Source organism: Erythrolamprus reginae, chromosome 3 (genome assembly GCF_031021105.1).
Source record: "Erythrolamprus reginae isolate rEryReg1 chromosome 3, rEryReg1.hap1, whole genome shotgun sequence".
In the NCBI taxonomy this organism is placed as follows: Eukaryota; Metazoa; Chordata; class Lepidosauria; order Squamata; family Dipsadidae; genus Erythrolamprus; species Erythrolamprus reginae.
The window spans coordinates 203248048-203269296 of NC_091952.1; the positions used below are offsets into that span (position 1 = coordinate 203248048).

Below are 21249 nucleotides of genomic sequence, written 5' to 3' on the forward strand. Positions count from 1 at the left end.
ATCTGTTAGAAATAATCTAGGTACAGCATTACGAATTGAGTAAAATACTAGATTACATGAGTTAAAAAGTAATCAGTCTTTGTGATTGTATCTCGCACCAATACTGTAGTATATAGCCATGTTTACTTTTTTTCCAGACAATTCTTTTTCTCTTATTCTGGCTCTTAAATCATTTGAGACCAACATACATAACATATATTCCTGTACCACACATATATTAGATGTAGTATTACATCAGTAAATTACCTTGTGCTTGCTGAAGGTCATGCTAGTTGGCTGGGGACTATGGGCACTAAATTCCGAATACCTAGTAAGGAACATTAGCTTTCTCTACTCTTAGAAATTGAATCTCTATTTAATTGCAATGCCCTACTCACTTGAAAGTTCCTATAATATATTTTTATTTTGCTATTCTTTTAATGAATACTTGGAAAACATAAGGATGCTACTGTACTTTTGGCCTCAAACCCATCTTAGATCAGGAAATGACAAACTTTTTTGTCTTCTCCCACCAGACTTCAAGGCTTGTATGATCTACATATTTTTTTTCTGAAATCCAAGACTGCCATAGTAAATCAGAGAGTAACACATAGTACTCCTGGCAGAAAACAAACTACAGCAACTGAAAATACTATTTGTCTAAACAATCCATCACGTATAACATTGTTCTTTTTTTGGTCAAAGTCAATAGGAGTTAGACAGTATACAAATTGAATAAATGAACATTAACAGTTGAAAAAAATATTCTACATTTTTGTATGAGATGTTAGACCATGCCTTTAACATATATAAGGATTTATTTGTTCACTTAGATGAATTTTTAGGGCATTGCAGCATAAGTGCAATTTAATTCCATTTCAACATATTTTGTTCTGTGATTTTGAAATAAAATGCATTTTGAAATTTTATATTTAAAAATGCTTAAAATCAAAATGTAATTGCTTATGTGAATTATTATAAACATTTCAGTTTATTGCAGAAATGAAATGGATTGGTTTATGAGCTTATGCAAAAATTGCAAAATCTAAAAATGGAAAATCTTAAATATTGGACCTCTACAAATTATTCCACACAATAACACTACTGTGTACACTATCACAAACACAAATAAAGAATTAAAACAAGTATATGGGCAAACAAACAAAAAATGAGAGCAGACATAATATACAACAGTCTGATGCATAAGAATTAATGATATTCTATCTAGGAAGATCTGGATAATTATAAATAGATTAAAAGGGAATCTTAAATTGGATTGTAACAATAAAGCTCCATTTGTTAGCTTATGAAAACAACCCTCTTTCAGATATGCTAAGGGAAGGAGAATAAGGAAGGTACTAGCACAGCAGCTAGTCTGAAATAGTCAACTCTTACTAACCCCTGCAGGAAACTTTTGCTTATCTATGTACCCACATACAAATTAAAATTATAAATCAAACTAACCAGTGTCCCAGAATATTAGGAAATCTAAAATGAAACTTAAGTTTACATATGGCAGATCATGGCTTGTCTGAAATTGGTATTGTTAAGACTTACCTGGGCAAGAGGCAGGTGTTCGAATAAAAAATATTAATTAGGAAATGAATAACAATAAATCGGGAGTTTAAGCCTTATGGAGCCAATCCCAATATAATGAATTATAAGGAATAGTATGCATAGTACCATAATTAATATAAACAGATGGACAGAAGATGCTCAATCCCTGCAATGCTGAAATCTGAGAATGGATCCCAAGTATGCAGAGTCTTTGTTTTAAAAATAACTCTCCTATGCCCCAGGGAAGACAAAAAGCAAAGGAGGAACAGTGAAGGTACTGTTGCCTTGTTTTCCCAGTGAACTAATGCCTGAACCAAGTTTAAGATAAGATGCAGCAAGGCATAGTTAAAGATTTGTATTAATGCACTTCTCCTTGAATACAACTTCAAGCATGGTTTACAAATTCACTCAATAAGGCTTAGTGTATTGGATAAATTAGTCCAAAGGAACTTGAGCAAAATAGCAGACCAAATTCAAGTACAATACTTCATTCAGATATGCATATGTAAAAAAGATGGACCACAAAGGTGCTCCTACTGCCACACCTTGCTTATAAGTCAGGAGGATGTAAGTCTTAAATTGCCCGGAATCTTGGCATCTACTGACTCTTTTCCTAAGAATCAGCCATCTCTTATTGATGCATTCATGTCTTCCCTAGTTCCTCGTGCAAAATGTTCCTTAAACCAGTGATTTTCAACCTTTTTTGAGCCACGGCACATTTTTTACATTTACAAAACCCTGGGGCACATTGAGTGGGGGGGGGGGGGCAGGTGTTGGCTAAAAAAAGTTTGGACAAATTTTTTTTTCTCTCTCTTCCTCCCTTTCGCTTTATTTCTCTCTCCCTCCCTCTTTCTCTCCCTTCTTTTTTTTCTCTCCATCCTTTCTTTCTCTCCCTTCCTTCCTCTCTTTTTTGCTCTTTCTCCCTACCTCCCTCTATGTCTTTCTCTCTCCCACCTTCCCTCCCTCTCTTTCTCTCTTTCTTTCTTTCCTTCTCTCTCTTTCTTTCTCTCTCTCTCTCTTGTTCTTTCTCTCTCTTGTTCTCTTTCTCTCTTGCTTGCTTTCTTTCTCTCTCTCTCTTGCTTTCTCTCTCTCTCTTGCTTTCTCTCTCTCTCTTGCTTTATTTCTCTCTCTTTCTCTCTCTCTTGTTTTCTTTTTCTCTTTCTTTCTTTCTCTCTTTCTTTCTCTCTCTCTTTCTTTCTTTCTCTCTCTCTTTCTTTCTTTCTCTCTCTTTCTCTCTCTCTTTTTCTTTCTTTCTCTCTCTCTTGTTTTCTCTCTCTCTTTTTCTTTCTTTCTCTCTCTCTTGTTTTCTTTCTCTCTCTCTGAGCTTCGTGGCACACCTGACCATGTCTCGCGGCACACTAGTGTGCCGCGGCACACTGGTTGAAAAACACTGCCTTAAACAATTATGGGGTGACTTATGACTCTGGTAAATCTTTTTTATACACTCTTGACTATAACAAACACAACCACACTATTATGCTGATTTGATATTTTGTCCCTGTAATATTCATTTGCTGTTTTTACCCAGCTGTTATGTTAACAGACAACACACAATACTGTAACAATGAGATTGCATTCAAGAAACCAACCACTTTCCACCCACAATCAGCAACAGCTGTGCTCAATAAAAGTAACAGTTTGCAAGTGGTCACTAGAGAATACTCCTTCAACACTTACGCCTATTGCAAATTTTGCAAAAGCTCTTAGGATTTTGAGGCAGCATATACAGCTCTTTAACATTTTATAAATCTGTATCACCTTAAAAAAGCCCTACCAGTGCATTTCTACAATCCACTTTCGAAAATAATAACTTTTTTTTAATGATTTTTCCAGGATCTCCATGTTTTTCAGTCTCAGTGTTAATTGCACAGAAGATCCAAACTATGCAGACAAGAAGAAATATTGCAGGAACATTCTTAAATAACTTAAGAAATTAAATTGTGGTTTTTAAAATAGGCATAATACCATTTATTTAAGCAGAATTGCTAAAAAATTTAAGGCAAATCAGAATCTGAATGTCCTTTAAAATATGTAAAAAATTAGAGTCCCATATGATCTCTTTTATAACTATATTGCTTCTGATGTTTTTTCCAGATGTCAATCAATCAAACTTCTTATTCCTTCTTACCCAAATTGGAATGAAGAAAATTGATGCACTATTGTTATTTATTCACTATATTTGCAGTTTCAAAGAAAAACATATCTGCATTAACAACTACAGTAGTTGAGTTTCCTCAACTGAAGCCATACTAAATCTAAAACTTCATCTATTCTACTTGTTTCCTTTGGTTCTTTTCATCTCAGTCCCCACTAGATGTGTCAAGGCTGCAACTCTAAAAATCTATTCAGCTGGGAATTGTGGGAGCTGTAGTCCCAACATGTTTTTTTTTTTACTTAAACAGGTCTGGGAAGTTAGACTTAGATTTCTCCTTTCAAATGTTAAACAAGCCTGGGTTATAGAACACACTCTCCCCAAAAGTATATCTTTTGATTGTTCATTTTAAAAATTATCCTTAGGCTAAAACTCCTTTAAAATCCTTATCAACTTTATGCCAATGTAAGCCATATATGCATGTTAATTTTAATCAGGATTTCCCACATATCATTCACCCAGTGCCCCAGATCTTCTGTGATATTTTAAATTTATAGAAGATTTTTAAAGTCCTGTTTAAAGCATGATAACCAAAGGTGGGAATTAAATGTTAGCTGACCCTTACTATGCTGTTTGTCTCCTATTTTAAATATGCAATAGATCTGGATTCTCAGATTAATTATAGGGAAGCTATACTAAATGTTGTGGTTAGCTCTGGCCCAGCTCCTGCCCCAAGGACTGTGGATGTGGGGGAGACATCCACATGCCGCAGGTCTATTCCCCCCCCCCTTGGTGGAATCTGCTGATGAAGGCTCCTCTGACCAAGAAGACATGAGTGACAGGGAGGAGGAGAATGTGGCAGACAGCTCAGAAGGAGATCAATTATCTAGCACCTCCTTGGATTCAGAACAAGAGTTAATGATACAGGAGAGGGATACATAGGCAACAACAACTGAGAGATTATTATCAAAGAAAATGAGGCCACCTGTGGTTGGGGGGGGGCTGTGGTAATTAGTGAGGTTGCTATAAATAGCAGCCTGTGGGTTTGACCATTGTGGAGGATTATCTGATCGTTGTGTTTCGTGACTGCTTTACTGACTTTGACCTTTTGTGTGCTGATTTTTCCACGCTTTGAAACTAAACCAGAGCAAAGTGTGTTTCACTTTGTGAAAGAAGAAGGACTGTGAATTGCCTCACAGCTGCAAGCTAAGTATCACAGAACTGATAAGGGACTTGGACAAGTTACCAGTTTGTTTGGAGACCAGTGCTTTTTGCTATACCAAAAGAGTGCTTAGTTTATTTGGATTTTCGGTATAAAGAACATTGTTTTGAATTTTCAAACGTGTGTATGTCTGAAATTTGTACCTGTGAATTTTTGGGAGGAGTCTTCCAGAGAGCCCAACAGAACATTAAACAAAAGCATTTTTTTCCTCAGGACAAATTATGGTATTACTATCACTGATTTCCTGTCTTAACACTTTTTTCCTTGGACTTTTAAAATATCAACTGTCATTTCTAGGTTAGGTTCCAGCAAATCCAAAAAGCTAATGTCCCAAAATGCATTACTTTGGGGCATCCTCTGTGCCTAAAGACAAAACATGAAATCTTACAATATATTCTCTATGGGAGAGCTACTGAAGAAATACACATAAAGTTAATAAAGTGTAAATCAGCATATCATACTTTATTGCTTCTATGGTTATCAATTGTTGAGATGAAACCAAAGGAGCCACTCCTTTTCTACTGTAAAAAAAAGTTCACTATATCCAATGTAATTTATTATGGGATAGGTACAGGGATGAAATGCTACTGGTTTGTTCATGCCTGTCAGTCGTCGGAGAGCCAGTTGCGAAGGGAATGTGAAGCTCTGCCCACCCACCTGGATACCACTATTTGGGTTATTTTACCATCTGTGCATGTGTAAAAGCATTGTGTGCATGTGCAGAGGGCAAAAGAAGCCAAATGGCAGTATCTGGGTGGGTGGGCGGAGCCAGGGATGGGCTACTGCCCGGACAGGGGGGAACGTAGTGGGGTAGCAAAAATGGAGCTCCACCCTAGAGCACCCAATTTGCACTGAAAGATGTTTTTAAAAATGCAGGGCGTCCTGCATAAGCCAGCACACAGTGTGGTAGTAAAAATTTTGGTAGCCCTTCACTGGGCGGAGCCTTGCACTCCCTTCACAACTGGCTCTCCCAGAACCGATAGGCATGAACGGGAGCATTTCATCCCTGGATAGATACACTGGGGATACACATAGCAACTGTTAATACACATTATAATAAAGATATCCTTTATTAAAGGAAATGCATGTTCATTTTGCCCAGTTTATTACTATTCATTCATTCATTCATTCATTCATTCATTTATTACATTTGTATGCCGCCCCTCTCCGTAGACTCAGGGTGGCTCACAACAGCAATAGAACAATTCATAACAAATCTAATAATTTAAAAAACATTTTAAAAACCCCATCATTAATCAAACATACATACAAACATAACATACTTAAACTGTATAGGCCCGGGGGAGATATCTCAATTCCCCCATGCCTGGCGGCAAAGGTGGGTTTTAAGGAGTTTACGGAAGGCAAGGAGGGTGGGGGCAGTTCTAATCTCTGGGGGGGAGCTGGTTCCAGAGAGTCGGGGCCGCCACAGAGAAGGCTCTTCCCCTATACAAGGAAAGCTATATTTTTTAAAGATTATCCCAATACAGGACCTTTTTTTCTTTCATATAATTTTTGAAGTTATTAGGTAAGACTTTATTATGTTAAGTTGTGATGTAAAACACAATATTTCCTCCACTCAAACAGAATGTCAAATTTTACAGCCTCATGCGGTGGTGTTTTAAAACAACAACCTATAGACTATAGCAAGTGATAGGATTTATTCCCAATAAAAAACTTCATCTACTGTCCTGCAGGTAAACTAGCTGCTAAATGCACAAGTGTGTAGGTCAAGAGGTCAACTTCACTGCAGCACCAAAATCGTCTTCAGGGCCTCAAATCTTTAATTTCAAATATCCAAATATCACAATATTGCTGTACTTCATTAGATTGTAGCATTGTTGTATAAAATTTGTATAAAATTTGGATGATTTCAAGTCAGTAAGCCAAAATCTTGCCATTTCTCTCAAGAATTCAGTGGGTTTAATAGAATAAGGGTAGCGTAAATCTGTAGATATTTGTAAATAAATACAAATCCAGAAACAATTCAATTTTAATTGTTGAAGCATCCTTCTGGCACCTACACATTTGTATGTAATCAATTAATGTGTGTCCTGCTTGAAACTATATTCTACTTTGGACTGTGTCACTATATTCTAAAGAGCTGGAAATTCTGCACTCTTTCTTTTCATCAAGCATTGTCTATGGTTAAATTCCTTGTTTGTAACCAAGCACAGACATGGTAAAATTTCCTCAGTATTCCATAGTGTTTGTATACCTTAGCACAGCATTTAAATTCTTATTGGCAAGTTAAAGAAATTGGTATAATTAAAAATAGATTGTTCTAAGTAAGCTCCTGTTCTAAATGCTTTAGAAGAGTTGAAAAATAAAGCAACACATAAGCCAAATTTAGACAATGCAATGTCTATCACGGTGTTTTTCCTGCCTGTGACTGCCTCTTATTTTCCCCTACAGTTACCATCTTTAAGGCTCTCAGCTGGATAGGTATGCATGGGTAGAAGTGGGAGGGGGAGGCGATTCATGGAGCAAGACTCAAAATGACTGGGTATAGTCCACAGGCCATATGTTTCCTGCCCCTTGTAAACAAAAGGAAAGTTAAAGCAAGTTAAAGGCTAAATAATGTACATTTAAGTATGCTTGGGAATGCCCCTTTGGCAATTCTAATTTGTGTTAGTGATTATGATAATAGAAAAAGGCCACTGCATTTATTGCAAATTAATTAATCTGGAATAAGTGTGTGATCTTATTACTACCCCATGGGATCCTCAGATTTGTAAAAAAAATTGTTACAGATTATTCTGCAAGAAATGTTAATCATCCGATGCTTAGTGTAATATTCTGTCAAATCCTACCACTACACTGCAAATGCACCCACACAAACATATACACAAACACACACACACACACACACCAGACTGAGTTACAATAAAAAGACTAATTTACCCTTTAGCAAAAGTAGGTGTTGCACTGTGGCATTTCTTTTTAATCAAAGCAGAGCAAGACAGGGAAAAATTAATGTCAACAACATAATTTACAAAAATAGCCCTCCTGCTCTGTTGCTCACAAATATTTTCAAAAAACAGTGCTCTGCATGCCAATGCTTTGGCTTAGTATAGTTTACTTTTATGTCATTAACACTCTGTGCCGTAAGCATAACTCAGAGCTAGGGATTCCAACTCAAAATGAACCTCAGTTAAGATTCCAGCTCTCAGTTGTGCTGGCACAAAGATTATTCTCTTCAGTGATAAAGAAGACAATATCCTAGGGAGACTGGAATTAGTCCTACTCTGTGCCATTCAAGCCAAAACACAAGACTTATCAAAAAGCAAGTAATTGCTAGCTAGCTAATAGCTAGGGAAGATACAATACCTATTCGGGCTAAGTATAACTTGGCAAATAACTAGCACAAACGCGCACACACACACACTACACAAAAGGAAGAAGGAAGAAAAAAAAGGTAGTCATATATATTTTTATAAAAGGGTAGGGGGAAGAGGGAGAGAGGGGGAGGGAGAGAATTACCTCTTCAGATTGTGATGGACTGATTCTGGGCATTGGTGATACTTGTGGTGTTTTCAAATGTGTGCTATTGCTGTCTGGGATGAGTTCTCTATGGACTGACTGGATGTGGTTCTGAAGTTCACTTTCTGATTCAAATTTTACATTGCAGCTTGAACAGCGAGTCTTCAGTCCTCCCTTGCTTTTGTTCTCGACGGAACTCAGGTTCTCATTCTGGCCCATGCCTTGCCTACTGCTGCTTGAAGGTATGTTCATACCTGGGCTACTACTTTTGCTGAGATTAACACAAATGGCACACAGCCCATAGGGTAAGCCATTAATGTCAAGTTTGACCAAGTCCTGTTTTGAGCGAAATTCTTTCAGACAAGAAGCACATTTGTACCATTTCTGAAGATGTTGTATTCGCACCGGAGTCTGCACGGCAGCGCTGGTGCTTGTCTTCTGCATGTGGAACGTCCCATGGATCTTCAGTTCCAAAGTGGAAGTCACCGTCTGCATGCAAACCACACATCGGAATCCTGTTAAGGAGTTTCGCAAGTCAGGATGCATTTGACAATGATCCAAGAATTCTTCCTCACTCTGGAGGGGCATTTTGCAAATCCTGCAGTTTCCTGTATCAAGGCTCTTGCTGTGTGTGACTTTGTGTTCAGTGAGAGTCAGAAGCGATGGGAATCTCTCGCCACAGATTGGGCACATGTAGTGTTTCACTGGACCCAAATGTGTCTGCATATGTTCACGGAGCCCATTTTCAGAGAAAAATGTTCGTGAGCACACATTACACTTGTAGTTCCCTTTGATCAGCTCTGCCTTTTTCTTTATGATGGCACTTTCTCCAGGTCGTATATTGTGATCCCGAAGTTGGTGGTTTTGCAAGAGAGTCTCCATTGTGTAAGCTGCTCCACAAATGTCACATCCATACATAGGCTCGGATGTATCAATGTCTTCTTCACTTCCATCGTGGCTGTTGTGGGATTCCTGGTTGTTGGTCAGCAATGTCTGTAGCTCTACCTCTTCCTTCTGAACTGGTTCAGATGCTCCATTGGTTCCACAATTGGGAGTTTTTGTTTCAAAAACGCAATGCTTCTCCCTCAAGTGTTTTTCCAGCAAGATGATAGCATGAAATGCTTTGCTGCAGAACTTGCAGTTGTATTTTTTGCTGTGTGTTGTGATGTGGCACTGGAGTTCCACTTCCGTACCAAAAGACTCCCCACAAAAAATACACTTGTGTACTTTGCCTTGATTCTCCAAATGATTGTGCTTCACGTGGAGCTGCAAGTCCGTCTCATTGCGAAAATCCCAGTTGCAAGATGTACACCTGTACACCTTCTTCTCATTGCTGTGCTTCACGGCCAGATGAAGCTGGATGGAAACTTTTGAATCGAAGACCTCTTGACACAATGTACAACGGAAAAACACAAAGGTGTGCATGTCGAGCAAGTGCTTCTGCAAATCATCCACCGAAGTAAACTGTTTATCACAGCTTTCGCAGATGTAGTATGTGGAGGTTATCATGAAATGGATGGTCACGTGCTTCAACAGGGACTCCTGGTTTGGAAACTCCTTATTGCACTGAGGGCAGGTCAATTTGGGCAGGACAGTGTCAAGATGTGTTTTTAAGTGAGTCTGAAAACCATCCAGGGAGGTGTATTTAGCACCGCACTGATTGCAGATGTACTCACCAGAACGTGGAGGAGCACCACCAACAGCCTGCATCATCTTTAACGACGCCTGTTCTATAGTAACTGGAGACAAAGGGCTCATGGCTCTGGATTTCTTCCCATTATGGATGTAATTTAATGCTAATGGAATGTTCTTATGGTTTTCCTTTATATGCTTATTCAGTTTAAGAACACTATTAAATATTGGAGAATTTGTGCAGTAAGAGCAAGAATATACTTCAACGACTGGGTCTTTAGGGGTACCTAATACAGGGGAACCAAAACGGGAACTGCTAAGGTCACAATGGACTTGTCTAATATGCTCTTCCAAAGAAGAATCAGTAAGAAACCCCATATAACAATGAGGACAAAAGAACGCATTACTGTCTTTAGCAACTGGATTTCCAAACCCATGAGTACATCGGATATGTTCCTGAAGGGAGTTGAGGTCATTGAAAACTTCTGAGCAGAAGTTACACTGGTAGATCATAGCAGGCATGGTAGAAACGATCAGTGCAGGATCTGGTGCCTCGTGGATCTGTTTCAGATGCTCATTTAAGTTGTAAAGTGAAGGTAATACTTCTAGGCAATACTGACAAATATGGGCTTGTTCAGGTTTATCTAAATGCATAGTTTTTAAATGTATTTGCAATACCGCAAGGCTCGAAAATAACTGCTTGTTGCAATAAATGCAGCTATAAGCAACCTTGGCTTGTTTAGTTGAAGGCCCAGTGATATCTGCCACCTGCTGGGCTGTCCGTTTTCTTCCACGTCCTTTTGTGATTGGGGGAACTGCTTCCACCATAGTTGAACTATCTACTGAGAGATTTGAATCTGGGGTGGTGCTAGAGACTGAGGTGTAGCCAACTGTCACTAAAGAGGGGCTGTTACTATGGTTGCAAGATTCTGGCTGCTGGTGACTATCCATGTGGCTATAGAGCTCTTCAACAGTATGGAAGTTCTCTGAGCAAATACTGCACATATGTTTCTTTTCCATTCCATTATGAGCCTGCTCCATGTGATTTACTAGTGAACTTTCCTCTACAAAGAGTTCATGGCAGTAAACACACTGAAGAGCAGCTCGGTCTTCATTTGGGGAACACTCTGGGTGGCATTCTGCTATGTGTTTCTGAAGATCTTCTGGAAAATCGAAACCTTCTTCACATTGACTGCATTTCTGAGTGTCCTTCATTTTCCATTCCTCCATCCGGGAGGCAGATTGAGCACTATCTTTGTTCCTCTCGTGAACTTGCATGTGTCCATGAAGGGAACTAGAGGAGAGAAATCCACGCCGGCAAATGGCACACTTGTATGGCTTGTTAGAGGTATGAGTCTTCAAATGAATTTTAAGGTGATCACTTCTTGAAAATGCTGCATCGCATTCGCTACAGTGGTACTTCTTATCCCCTGTGTGAAGTTTAATATGGCGATCTCGGCTCCGCTTATGTTTGAAGAGGCGGCTGCAATAGGTGCACTTGAAAGGGAGCTTGTCGCTGTGACTTTGCTCGTGGTGCTTTAGATAGCTGAGGCGGCTAAAAGACTTGTCACAAAACTGGCATGGGTAGGGCAATCCTGGGCCACCTTCTTCTTCACCGAAGTCACAACCATCTCCATGGCTTGGGGAAGTCTGATCTTTACTAGAGGGTGAAGAAGCTGGCCATGAGCAGGAAGGATCATCTTCAAGGTCTACTCCATCTGAAAAAGGAAGAAAGAGAAGAGGAAAGGGAAACAAGTGTTTAAAGGCTTCTTGTCCACATGGCATTTAACATTAGTACATGTGCATTTAATCAGAGATTATTGATAAAGATTATTGATAAAGATGTAATGCTAAATATCATGAATGGGTTACTTTTTCACTCCCATATCCATTTGCCTCTTATGCACTACTATTTTAAATCAGATTATAAAGCTAGGAATAATTATAAAGAGTTATCTTCTTGATTTTTTAAAATCATTTAGTTATTTGAGATGCATGATTTTATTAAAATGCATATTTTAAAATATTTAAAATGTTTTTTCTATATGCTGAAAAATGATTTGCAAAACCTACCCAGATTTTGTGGCTACCAGTGTTTTCTGGTGGAAATGGGTTATGTGACTGGGTGGACAGGGCCAACTTGATTGTTCTCGCATTTAGGAAATTTCTCCTTAGTTCAACTCACAATAAAATAGCACTGTTCCACTGTTTAGAATATAAGAGAATAACAGAGTTGGAAAGGACCTTAGAGATCTTCTAGTCCAACCCTACACCACTTCAGGCAAATGATATCCAATATCTCTTCTTAAAAATTTCTAGCATTGGAGCATTTACAACTGTTAATCGTTCTGTCAGGAAATTTGAGGGGCTCCTACAAAAATGAGGGAATCGATCTATTTTCCAAAGCTCCAAAAGGCACAAGAAACAATGGATGGAAACTAACCAAAGAGATGAGCAACTTAGGACTGAGGAGAAATTTCCTAAGGGTGAAATCAATCAACCAATGGAATAGCTTGCCTTCAGAAGTTGTGGGTGCTCCATTACTAGAGGCTTTCAAAAAGAGTGAGGGAAGTACACCCCAAAAGGACAGTGCCAGGAGCCACTAAAACAAGGCAAAAAAATAACAGCCATCCCTCCACTTTTTTTAAAAAAAGAAGTCAACCCTAAAGCAAATGCAACAGCTGAGAAGGAAACTAAGAGCAGCAGCTCAGGCTGATTGAAAGCCTGGGTGTACTGTACTGCAAAAGCCATTAACCCTTCAAACTCTATTATTATATGTTCTATATATGTTCTAAATTAGGTGTTCACAAAAGCAATACAGATGGCTGGACCAAACATACATTAAATTCACTGCTTGTATGATCAATTTGCATCAAAAATTTGTACTCATTTTGGACCTAACCCTGGTTCCTGGCTTCTTGTGTTTGACAGGAAAGGAAGAAGGAAGAAGAGGGAAATTATCTTAAGCTCCTAGTAGTTTACAATATAGAGAGGTAGTCTTGTGCTCTGCAGATGTTTTGAATTAGAACTCCCATAAAATCCATATATATGAGCAGGTATGAGCAGGTATTATCAGTAGTAACATCTGGAAGCACTGGGTCATCAACTCTTTCCCCTATTCCAACTTAGACTGGAATAGGATAACTATCTGGACTATAATGTTTTAATAAAATAAAGCACTGTGAAAGATTTCAAGAGACACAGAAAACAGTGAATTTTCTCTGCTTCTCATGCATACATAACATTTTTACTTTCTTTGAGCTTCTATTCCAGGCTGTTTAGACCTTTCTTAAAAGGCACTTATGAAGCAGGCTGCATTATTTGTATTCAAACAATTTGGTAGTTACTAAGAACCAACAGAATGAATGTATGTCTATCTAATAATAGATAGGTATTAGATTTATGGAACCATTCTGGATTAAGTGAAAAGAGCCAACTGCACAAAAGCATAGTACTTCCGTCTATTTTGTACTGTTAAAGTTCAAGAGGTTGCCCACCATTTCTTCCTTTCTGCAAAAAACTATACTGGCTTGACTTCCTTAATAAAACAGAGCCGAACTTTTAGATGACCATAGACAAAGCAACTTGGGGGAAAAATCTTTTGGAAATAGGAACAAATGATAAATTATTATGATAAAAGCTGAAAGATTTATAAGTAAAAAATAAACTACAAGCTAGGGCACAAACCAGTTAGTAACTTCAACTATTCATTATATTAAGAAATTTATGGAATTCAGACTTAATCTATAAAATAAATGCTATAGTTATTGGCCTTTCCAATTGATATGACCAGATAGAAATCTAGTGAGATTTTTTTTTGGGGGGGGGGGGGGGGTTGTTTCTGTTTTTTTCCCCCTTTGTCTGTCTTTTGTTGTTATTTATTTGTCTGTTTTAAAATATATTTGAGAACTAATATAAATTTTCAAAAAAAAAGAAAAAGCAATCTAGTGTTGAATTTTACCCCCCACCAACTGCAGAATTTCTGAGATTTGTAGCCAGTTTCTTAATAAAGGTAAGAATATTCCCAACTGTTGATTCAAATCTATCTCAAAGTTTAAGATTCATTTTGCTACATTAAAATGAGCTCTCATGGTTAGAATACAGTATGGCAGACTAACTCTTGCCCATAGTCTGGAGTTTGATCCTGAAGGGGTCAAAGTTGAGTCAGCTTTCAATTTTTCCTAGATCAATAAAATGAGGACCCAGACTGTTAGAAGCAATATGCTGACATTGTAAACTGCCCTGAAAGTACTGTAGTGAACTATGGGGTGGTATATAAGTCTAAATGATATTGCTTTTACAATGAATGGCACAGTATTAAATTGAATTCTGTTTTAAAGTATGAATTATAGCTATTTGCAGCTAAATCCCCCCCCTTTTCAAAAGTACTACATTTTTTTAAAGGCAAGCTCTCAGATACTGTACATTTTGGCTTGTGCATTATCTTATATGTCATGAGACTCAGGAGGTGGGCTTTTTCTGTCACTTCACCTGTCTTCTGGAACAGATTTCCCCAGTGATATATATGGTTCCTATGCTACCTTCATTCAAAAGGTAATTAAGAACATGCTTCCCCACCACCACCCATGTTGGATTAGGATGGCTGCTGAGGCTCTTGTAGGATTTTGTCTATTGAGCCAGTTGTTTCTCTTTTCTGCTTTGTTATAAGGTTTTCTCTATTGATTTTATGGCACATCAATCAATCAACCAAGTCTCCTGATTATATGCGGTGTAAAAATGTTTCTACATGAAATAAAATACCCATCTCATAGCTGAAATAACATCACATATTTCATTGTATTCGATGGATAATATTATCAATGTTTTCTTAAAGGTGTTCACTAACTAAGACGAAAACTGTTTAAATCCCAAGGAAACAATTCATAAACAAGTACTACAACAATACTAATTTCCGGAAAAACCTACATTCTCTTAATACAAATTGCCATTTCAGCTTACAGAATCCTTCCAGCACTGCTTTCTTTAAAGTAATAACATTTTACTCAATTCTGAACCTTTTGTTTATCCACAGGAAACAGATGAGGATTTGTCCCTTTCCTGCATCTCAAAACCGACAACACCACCATCTCATTATCAATGCCAGACAGCAGACAGCTAACTCAGAGAAAACAATCAACTCCATTCCTGGATCTTTGCCCACTGCAACAATACTTTTAACTCAAGTTAAGCTCTCAACAGTTTCTGTCCTCTTCTTTAGTACTTGGAAAAGGCTTTCTTTAACATATGTCTGATCCCTGATAGAATCTCTAAACTATTCCATAAACAATGCCTGGAACTCTACAGAAAACAAATAACTGGAGGAAGATTCAATTTAAAATCCAATACACGTGAATATAAAGGAGGCAGAGAAAAATACGTTTATTTCATTTGTGTAAGTGTTTTTGTAAGTGGTGCAATACAGGATAGGGAAATCAGGGACAGGTACTAAGCAAAGTAAAGAAACATTTTGAGGGAATATGAAATTTTTAGAGGACGGTAGAGTCAAAAAAATAAACAATAATGGAACAGATGCCTCAGGATACACAGCCTGAGATTTTAAAAAAAGGGACAAATCCACAGAGAACGCTGAAGGTTTTACAAATGCTAGGACAAGAACCACCATGGTCCAAGCTGGTTTGGGCACCAGAATTCCACAGAAAACAGATACATTTTCTTTGGTGGTACTTCAAACATAAACAGTTCATAAAGTATGTTGCCCAGTTTTCATAACACGAGGGTACATTATCTCTCAATTTAAAAAGAAAAAAAAGAAATAACCATGTTAATGTTGGTATGGAAAAATACATATATCTACTTCTCTCAGGTACATATACAGGGAAAGGTTTGTATATATAATGCTAATCCAGTACAGTGTTCCCTCGATTTTCGCGGGTTCGAACTTCGCGAATAGCCTATACCACGGTTTTCCAAAAAATATTAATTAAAAATTTCCCACCCGATGATGTCGTATGTCATCGCCAAACTAATAATTTTTGCAAATAAATAACAAAAAAAATAATTGTTAATAAATAATTATGTTTATAAATATCAGGATCACTAAGTGTCATATTCAATGGTGAGTACCAGTAATAATGGTGATTAAATGGTTGTTAAGGGAATGGGAAATGGTAATTTAGGGGTTTAAAGTGTTAAGGGATGGCTTGTGATATTGTTCATAGCCAAAAATGGTGTATTTACTTCCGAATCTCTACTTCGCGGAAATTCGACTTTCGCAGGCAGACTTTCGCAGACTTTCGATTTCCACGCATCCCCCGTGGAAATCGAGGGAACACTGTATTCCTTTAGATGCCTGGCACTTTTCATTTAACATGCTGAATAAACAATGCCCTTTTAAAATGTTTTGCTTTCTTGGATATTTATAGTTATTTGGGTTGGGTTTATTTAGCGCAAACTGATTTGCGAATCATTGATATATGTATACAAATACATAAATAATATGTGCAATTTAGGAATTCTGGAATTTGTAGTCCATACCCTATCAGCTTATATTTAAAATACCCTCACTATTTCATATTATACATTTGATATTGCAAAACCATTACAGAAGTCGTCAATATTCCATGATTAAGTACAGTGGGTAGCATAATATGAATCATAGGTCAAATTGACCTATTATCAAACATTCCTATCAATTTTATTCTTATTTAATGATTCAAGCAGTAGCTAATACAGCTACAGTGGTACCTCTACATAAGAACTTAATTCGTTCCATGACCAGATTCTTAATTTAATTGATTGATTGATTGATTGATTGATTGATTAAATTAATTTATTAGATTTGTATGCCACCCCTCTCCGGAGACTCGGAACGGCTGACAACAAGTAGAAAAGTTTGTAAGTAGAAGCAACTTTTCCAATAGGAATCAATGCAAAAGCAAATAATGCATGCAAAACCATTAGGAAAGAAATAAAAGCTCAGAATTTGGGTGGGAGGAGGAGGAGGAGGAGGAAGACAGCCACTGCCAAAGAAAGAACGTGAGGTGAGGAGAATTTTAAAAATCCAAAACTTTAAGGTTTTTTTTTAAAAAGAGGGACTCTAAGGCGGCGAGGCGGAGCATGCGCCTCCCATATACCCGGCACGAGGCTGCCTCCCATACCCTGCGCCAGAGAGAGGTGGGAACCTCCCGCTCCTTTGACCGAAAGACAGCTGCTGCTGCTACCTGCTACCTCTTCCTTCCCATGCTGAAGGGCTTCCCTCTCCTCTTGCTCGCTCCCTTTGAAGCCAGCACCTTTCCTTCACTGTGGTGACTCCTCAGTTTCGCTGAAGCTGAGTTGATCCAGCCAGGGTGAAGCGCCCCCTTTTGCCTTTCTGCACTCAGATGCTCCAGGAGGCAACCTCACGCCAGGTGTATGGGAGGCAGCATGAGGGAATCATCACAGTGAAGTGGTTTATTCCCTCTCCAAGCGCCCAGAGAAAGGAAAATGCTTCATTTGCTCTGGGCTGCCCAGAGTGAAGGGAGCATTTTTTTTCTTCTGGGTGCTGGCAGAGGTTTATTCCCTCTCCAAGCGCCCAGAGAAAGGAAATTGCTGACTGCCAAAGCCTCCTTAAGAGCCACCGAAAGACTTCTCTGACAGCCCAGAAAAGCCTGAGGTGGCCGGGATTAAAGGGAGAATGGCAGGAAACTGGCCGGGCCTTGGTGCCACTCTCAAATTTCCTGAGAATTTTTTCCGGGCTCGGGTTCTTAGGTAGAAATGGTTCTTAAGAAGAGGCAAAAAAATCTTGAACAACCGGTTCTTATCTAGAAAAGTTCTTAAGTAGAGGTGTTCTTAGGAAGAGGTGCCACTATATTATAGTCCTGAACTTAAAACCAGTCACTTAGTGACCACTCAAAGTTATGATGGACTCCGCAAAAGCTCCATTTTCAAAGTTACAGCTGTTGCAACGTACTCACAGTTGTTCATCTTTATGACCAATTGTAGGGATGCAATAGTACCTTCTGCCTATCTCTCCCTCATCAGCCCCACCAAGTCCTCACAGACCTTGCATTTGCTTCCCTCCAGACTTGGCCCCACATCCTTCCCCTCACATTTTGAAAGTCTCTAGAGCTTGGGCTAGGAAAGTAGACTAGTACACTCTATTCCTGAGCTGCATGACATGATCCCAGAAGAAGTTGCCATTTTCAGAGCACCCACAATGCAATGCAGATGCCCAGAAAAAAGCAGCCATTTCCAAGATGGTGCAACGTGGCCCAGGAACAATGAGTCCTGCTCTACTTCCTTCCTTCCCGGGAACTTTGACCTGTTGTTGTGGATGTATCCAGAATGATAGAAACACTTGTGTCATGTGCAATAATACTGGCAGCAGTTATCATTTTTGGAGTGCCCATATACAAAGAGGATGCTCACAAAATGGCAGCTGCTTTGCTTCCATAATGTGAGCTCTGGAAAGCTCTATGAAACAAAGCAAGCTGTTCTGTTCCGGTTTGGTCTGCCAACAGCCTGCCAAACTGGCAGTGGAGTTGGATAGCTAGGAGGCTGGTCAGAAGGCAAAGACACTGGATGGGCCCAGTACCTGGCCTGCTTGGCAGGTATGGTCCACATTGTAGGCTCAGGAACGAGATGAAATTTTGGGACTAAAGGATGTATAGCTCATGAGACCAGAGCCAAGCCAAGACCAAGACCATAAGGAAATTGAGTACACAGTCATGCCATTTGAGTTGACCATTGCTCCCACCATCTTCCAACACTTCATGAATGATATTTTCTGGGATCTCTTGGACCAGGTTGTTGTGGTCTATTTGGATGACATTTTTATCTACTCAGCCTCCTAGGAGAATCATCTCCATCATCTCTGCTTGGTCCTGCAATGGCTTCAGGAGCACCATCTGTATGCAAAGCTGGAAAAGTGCCAGTTTTTGGAGACCACCATCAACTTCCTGGGACATTGCATCTCCCCTGAGAGCATAGCGATGGAGCAAAGCATGGTCAAGACTTTGCATAGTTGGCAACCACCCCGGGGAGTGAAGGATGTCCTCGGATTTGCCAATTACTAATGGACTTTTATTTCTGGCTTCCCATTATTGACTGCACTCCTCACTCAGCTCCTGCAGAAAAAAGTCCCATTCCAGTGGGGCACCCCTGAGCAGCAGGCATTCCAGGCCATCAAGCAGCCTTTTATGAAGGAGCGTATCCTGAAACATCCTGACCCTCACTGTCCATTTGTGGTGGAAGTGGATGCATCAGATGTTGCTGTTGGAGCAGTGTTACTCCAGACTCACGCATCTGGTGGGCGCAACCAAAGAGTGAATGCACTCTCACGGAAATCTGAGTATTCCCAAATTGAAGAGCCGCTTCTGCTCCAGACAATTCTGCCCGTCAAGTCATTTGCCCCAGTTGAGGAACCATCTCAGTCTCCTGACCTCAACATCATTGAGCCACTCTGGGGCGATCTCAAACATGCAGTTCATGCAAGACAGCCCAAGAATTTATAGAACCTGGAGGCTTTTTGCCAGGAAGAAGGGGCAGCTGTACCAGCTGAGAGGATAAAGAACTCATCCACACAACCCACAAAGGTTTTCCAGCTATTATTTTTGTTAAAGGGGGCAACAAACCATATTAAGAACTGAGGTATGTAAACTTATGATCAGTGTCATTTGGGTAGTTTCTGTTGTCATTACGGTTGAAAACAAGTAAACAAGTACAGTTGATTGATAACAAATGGCTTCAGCCAAACACTAATCATAAGTGAAAGGAAGGTTTTTATGTTATCTTTCATATTTTCTGAAACATGGCCAGAAAATCATAAATTCTGCCAGGGTATGTAAACTTATGAGCACAACAGTAAGTGTGCAATAGGTATTATGGGTTAAGGAGGAAGTTTTAGGGCTCAGTGGGGTAGGAAATGAACATGGTATTGTGGTTAGCTCTGGCCCAGCTCCTGCCCCAAGGACTGTGGATGTGGGGGAGACATCCACATGCTGCAGGCCTGTTTTGGCCTCGGTGGAATCTGCTGATGAAGGCTCCTCTGACCAAGAAGACATGAGTGACAGGGAGGAGGAGAGTGTGGCAGACAGCTCAGAAGGAGATCAATTATGTAGCTCCTCCTTGGATTCAGAACAAGAGTTAATGATACAGCCACGCATGCGGAGAGCGATGCATAGGCAACAACAACTGAGATTATTATCAAAGAAAATGAGGCCACCTATGGTTGGGTGGGGCTGTGGTAATTAGTGAGGCTGCTATAAATAGCAGCCTGTGGGTTTGGCCATTGTGGAGGATTATCTGATCGTTGTGTTTCATGACTGCTTTACTGACTTTGACCTTTTGTGTGCTGATTTTTCCCTGGTTTGAAACTAAACCAGAGCAAAGTGTGTTTCACTTTGTGAAAGAAGAAGGACTATGAATTGCCTCACAGCTGCAAGCTAAATACCACAGAACTGATAAGGGACTTGTACAAATTACCAGTTTGTTTGGAGGCGAGTGCTCTTTGCTATACCAAAAGAGGGCTTGGTTTAAGTGAATTTTCATTATAAAGAGCATTGTTTTGAATTTTCAAATGTGTGTGTGTCTGAAATTTGTACCTGTGAATTTTTGGGAGGAGTCTACCAGAGAGCCCGACAGAACACATGGGATACTTCAGAGGGTAGGGGACATCTTAGCAGGCCCAGATCTGTGCAAGGCCTCCCAGATGTTCCCCAAGGCCCTCTGTGATCTGCTTAACAACCGATGTATTTATTTAAAGACCACATAAGGAAAAGCAGGGTTGAGCTGGGGTTATGAAGCAATCGCATGAATGCTTAATTTAATGGTCATCACAGCTAACAACCATAATAGACAGGCACCATTATAGTCCTCATTGGAGTACAACCTATTCTACAATATATCTCTGAGAGATATACAAACTTTGTATGCACTAAAAGTCCAAATGTAGCATCATAATCAATAAATGGTTGAGTAGAATTCACCGATAGACTTGTTTTTAAAATATGAAGTTGATTTTGACATTGATGCAATTCCCACAGCTTAATTTGCCATTCTTCTAAAGAGAGAATAAAGTATGATAAAGGCATAAAGTGTCCAGTATCATATACAAAGATAAATTCTGTACACTTTGTAGTGATGTGTTGGATAAGGATTTAATTGCATTGAGTTCTTTAACTACAGACAACTCCTAAATGTGGCTTTGCTCTCTGGAGAATTCAGTCCTTTCATGTTAGCCCTGCCCTTTTGGCATGGCTCTACTCACAAAAACATACACTTTCTCAGATCTGTTATCTATAAAGCATTACAGCCAGAAGGGAAAGTTTCCAAGGAACAGCACTTA

At 39.2% G+C, this 21249-nt stretch overlaps 1 protein-coding gene across 10 annotated transcripts in view; it reads right to left on the minus strand.

Annotated features, from left to right (window-relative positions):
• Window positions 1–21249, minus strand: part of ZNF521 (zinc finger protein 521) — a 378383-nt gene that overhangs the window by 203761 nt on the left and 153373 nt on the right. For all 10 annotated transcript variants that reach the window (XM_070747664.1, XM_070747658.1, XM_070747654.1 and 7 more), the window contains one exon: window positions 8334–11683. In XM_070747664.1, the coding sequence (XP_070603765.1) occupies window positions 8334–11243 (2910 nt within the window). In that variant the 5' untranslated portion in view covers window positions 11244–11683. The remainder of the gene's footprint in view (window positions 1–8333; window positions 11684–21249) is intronic.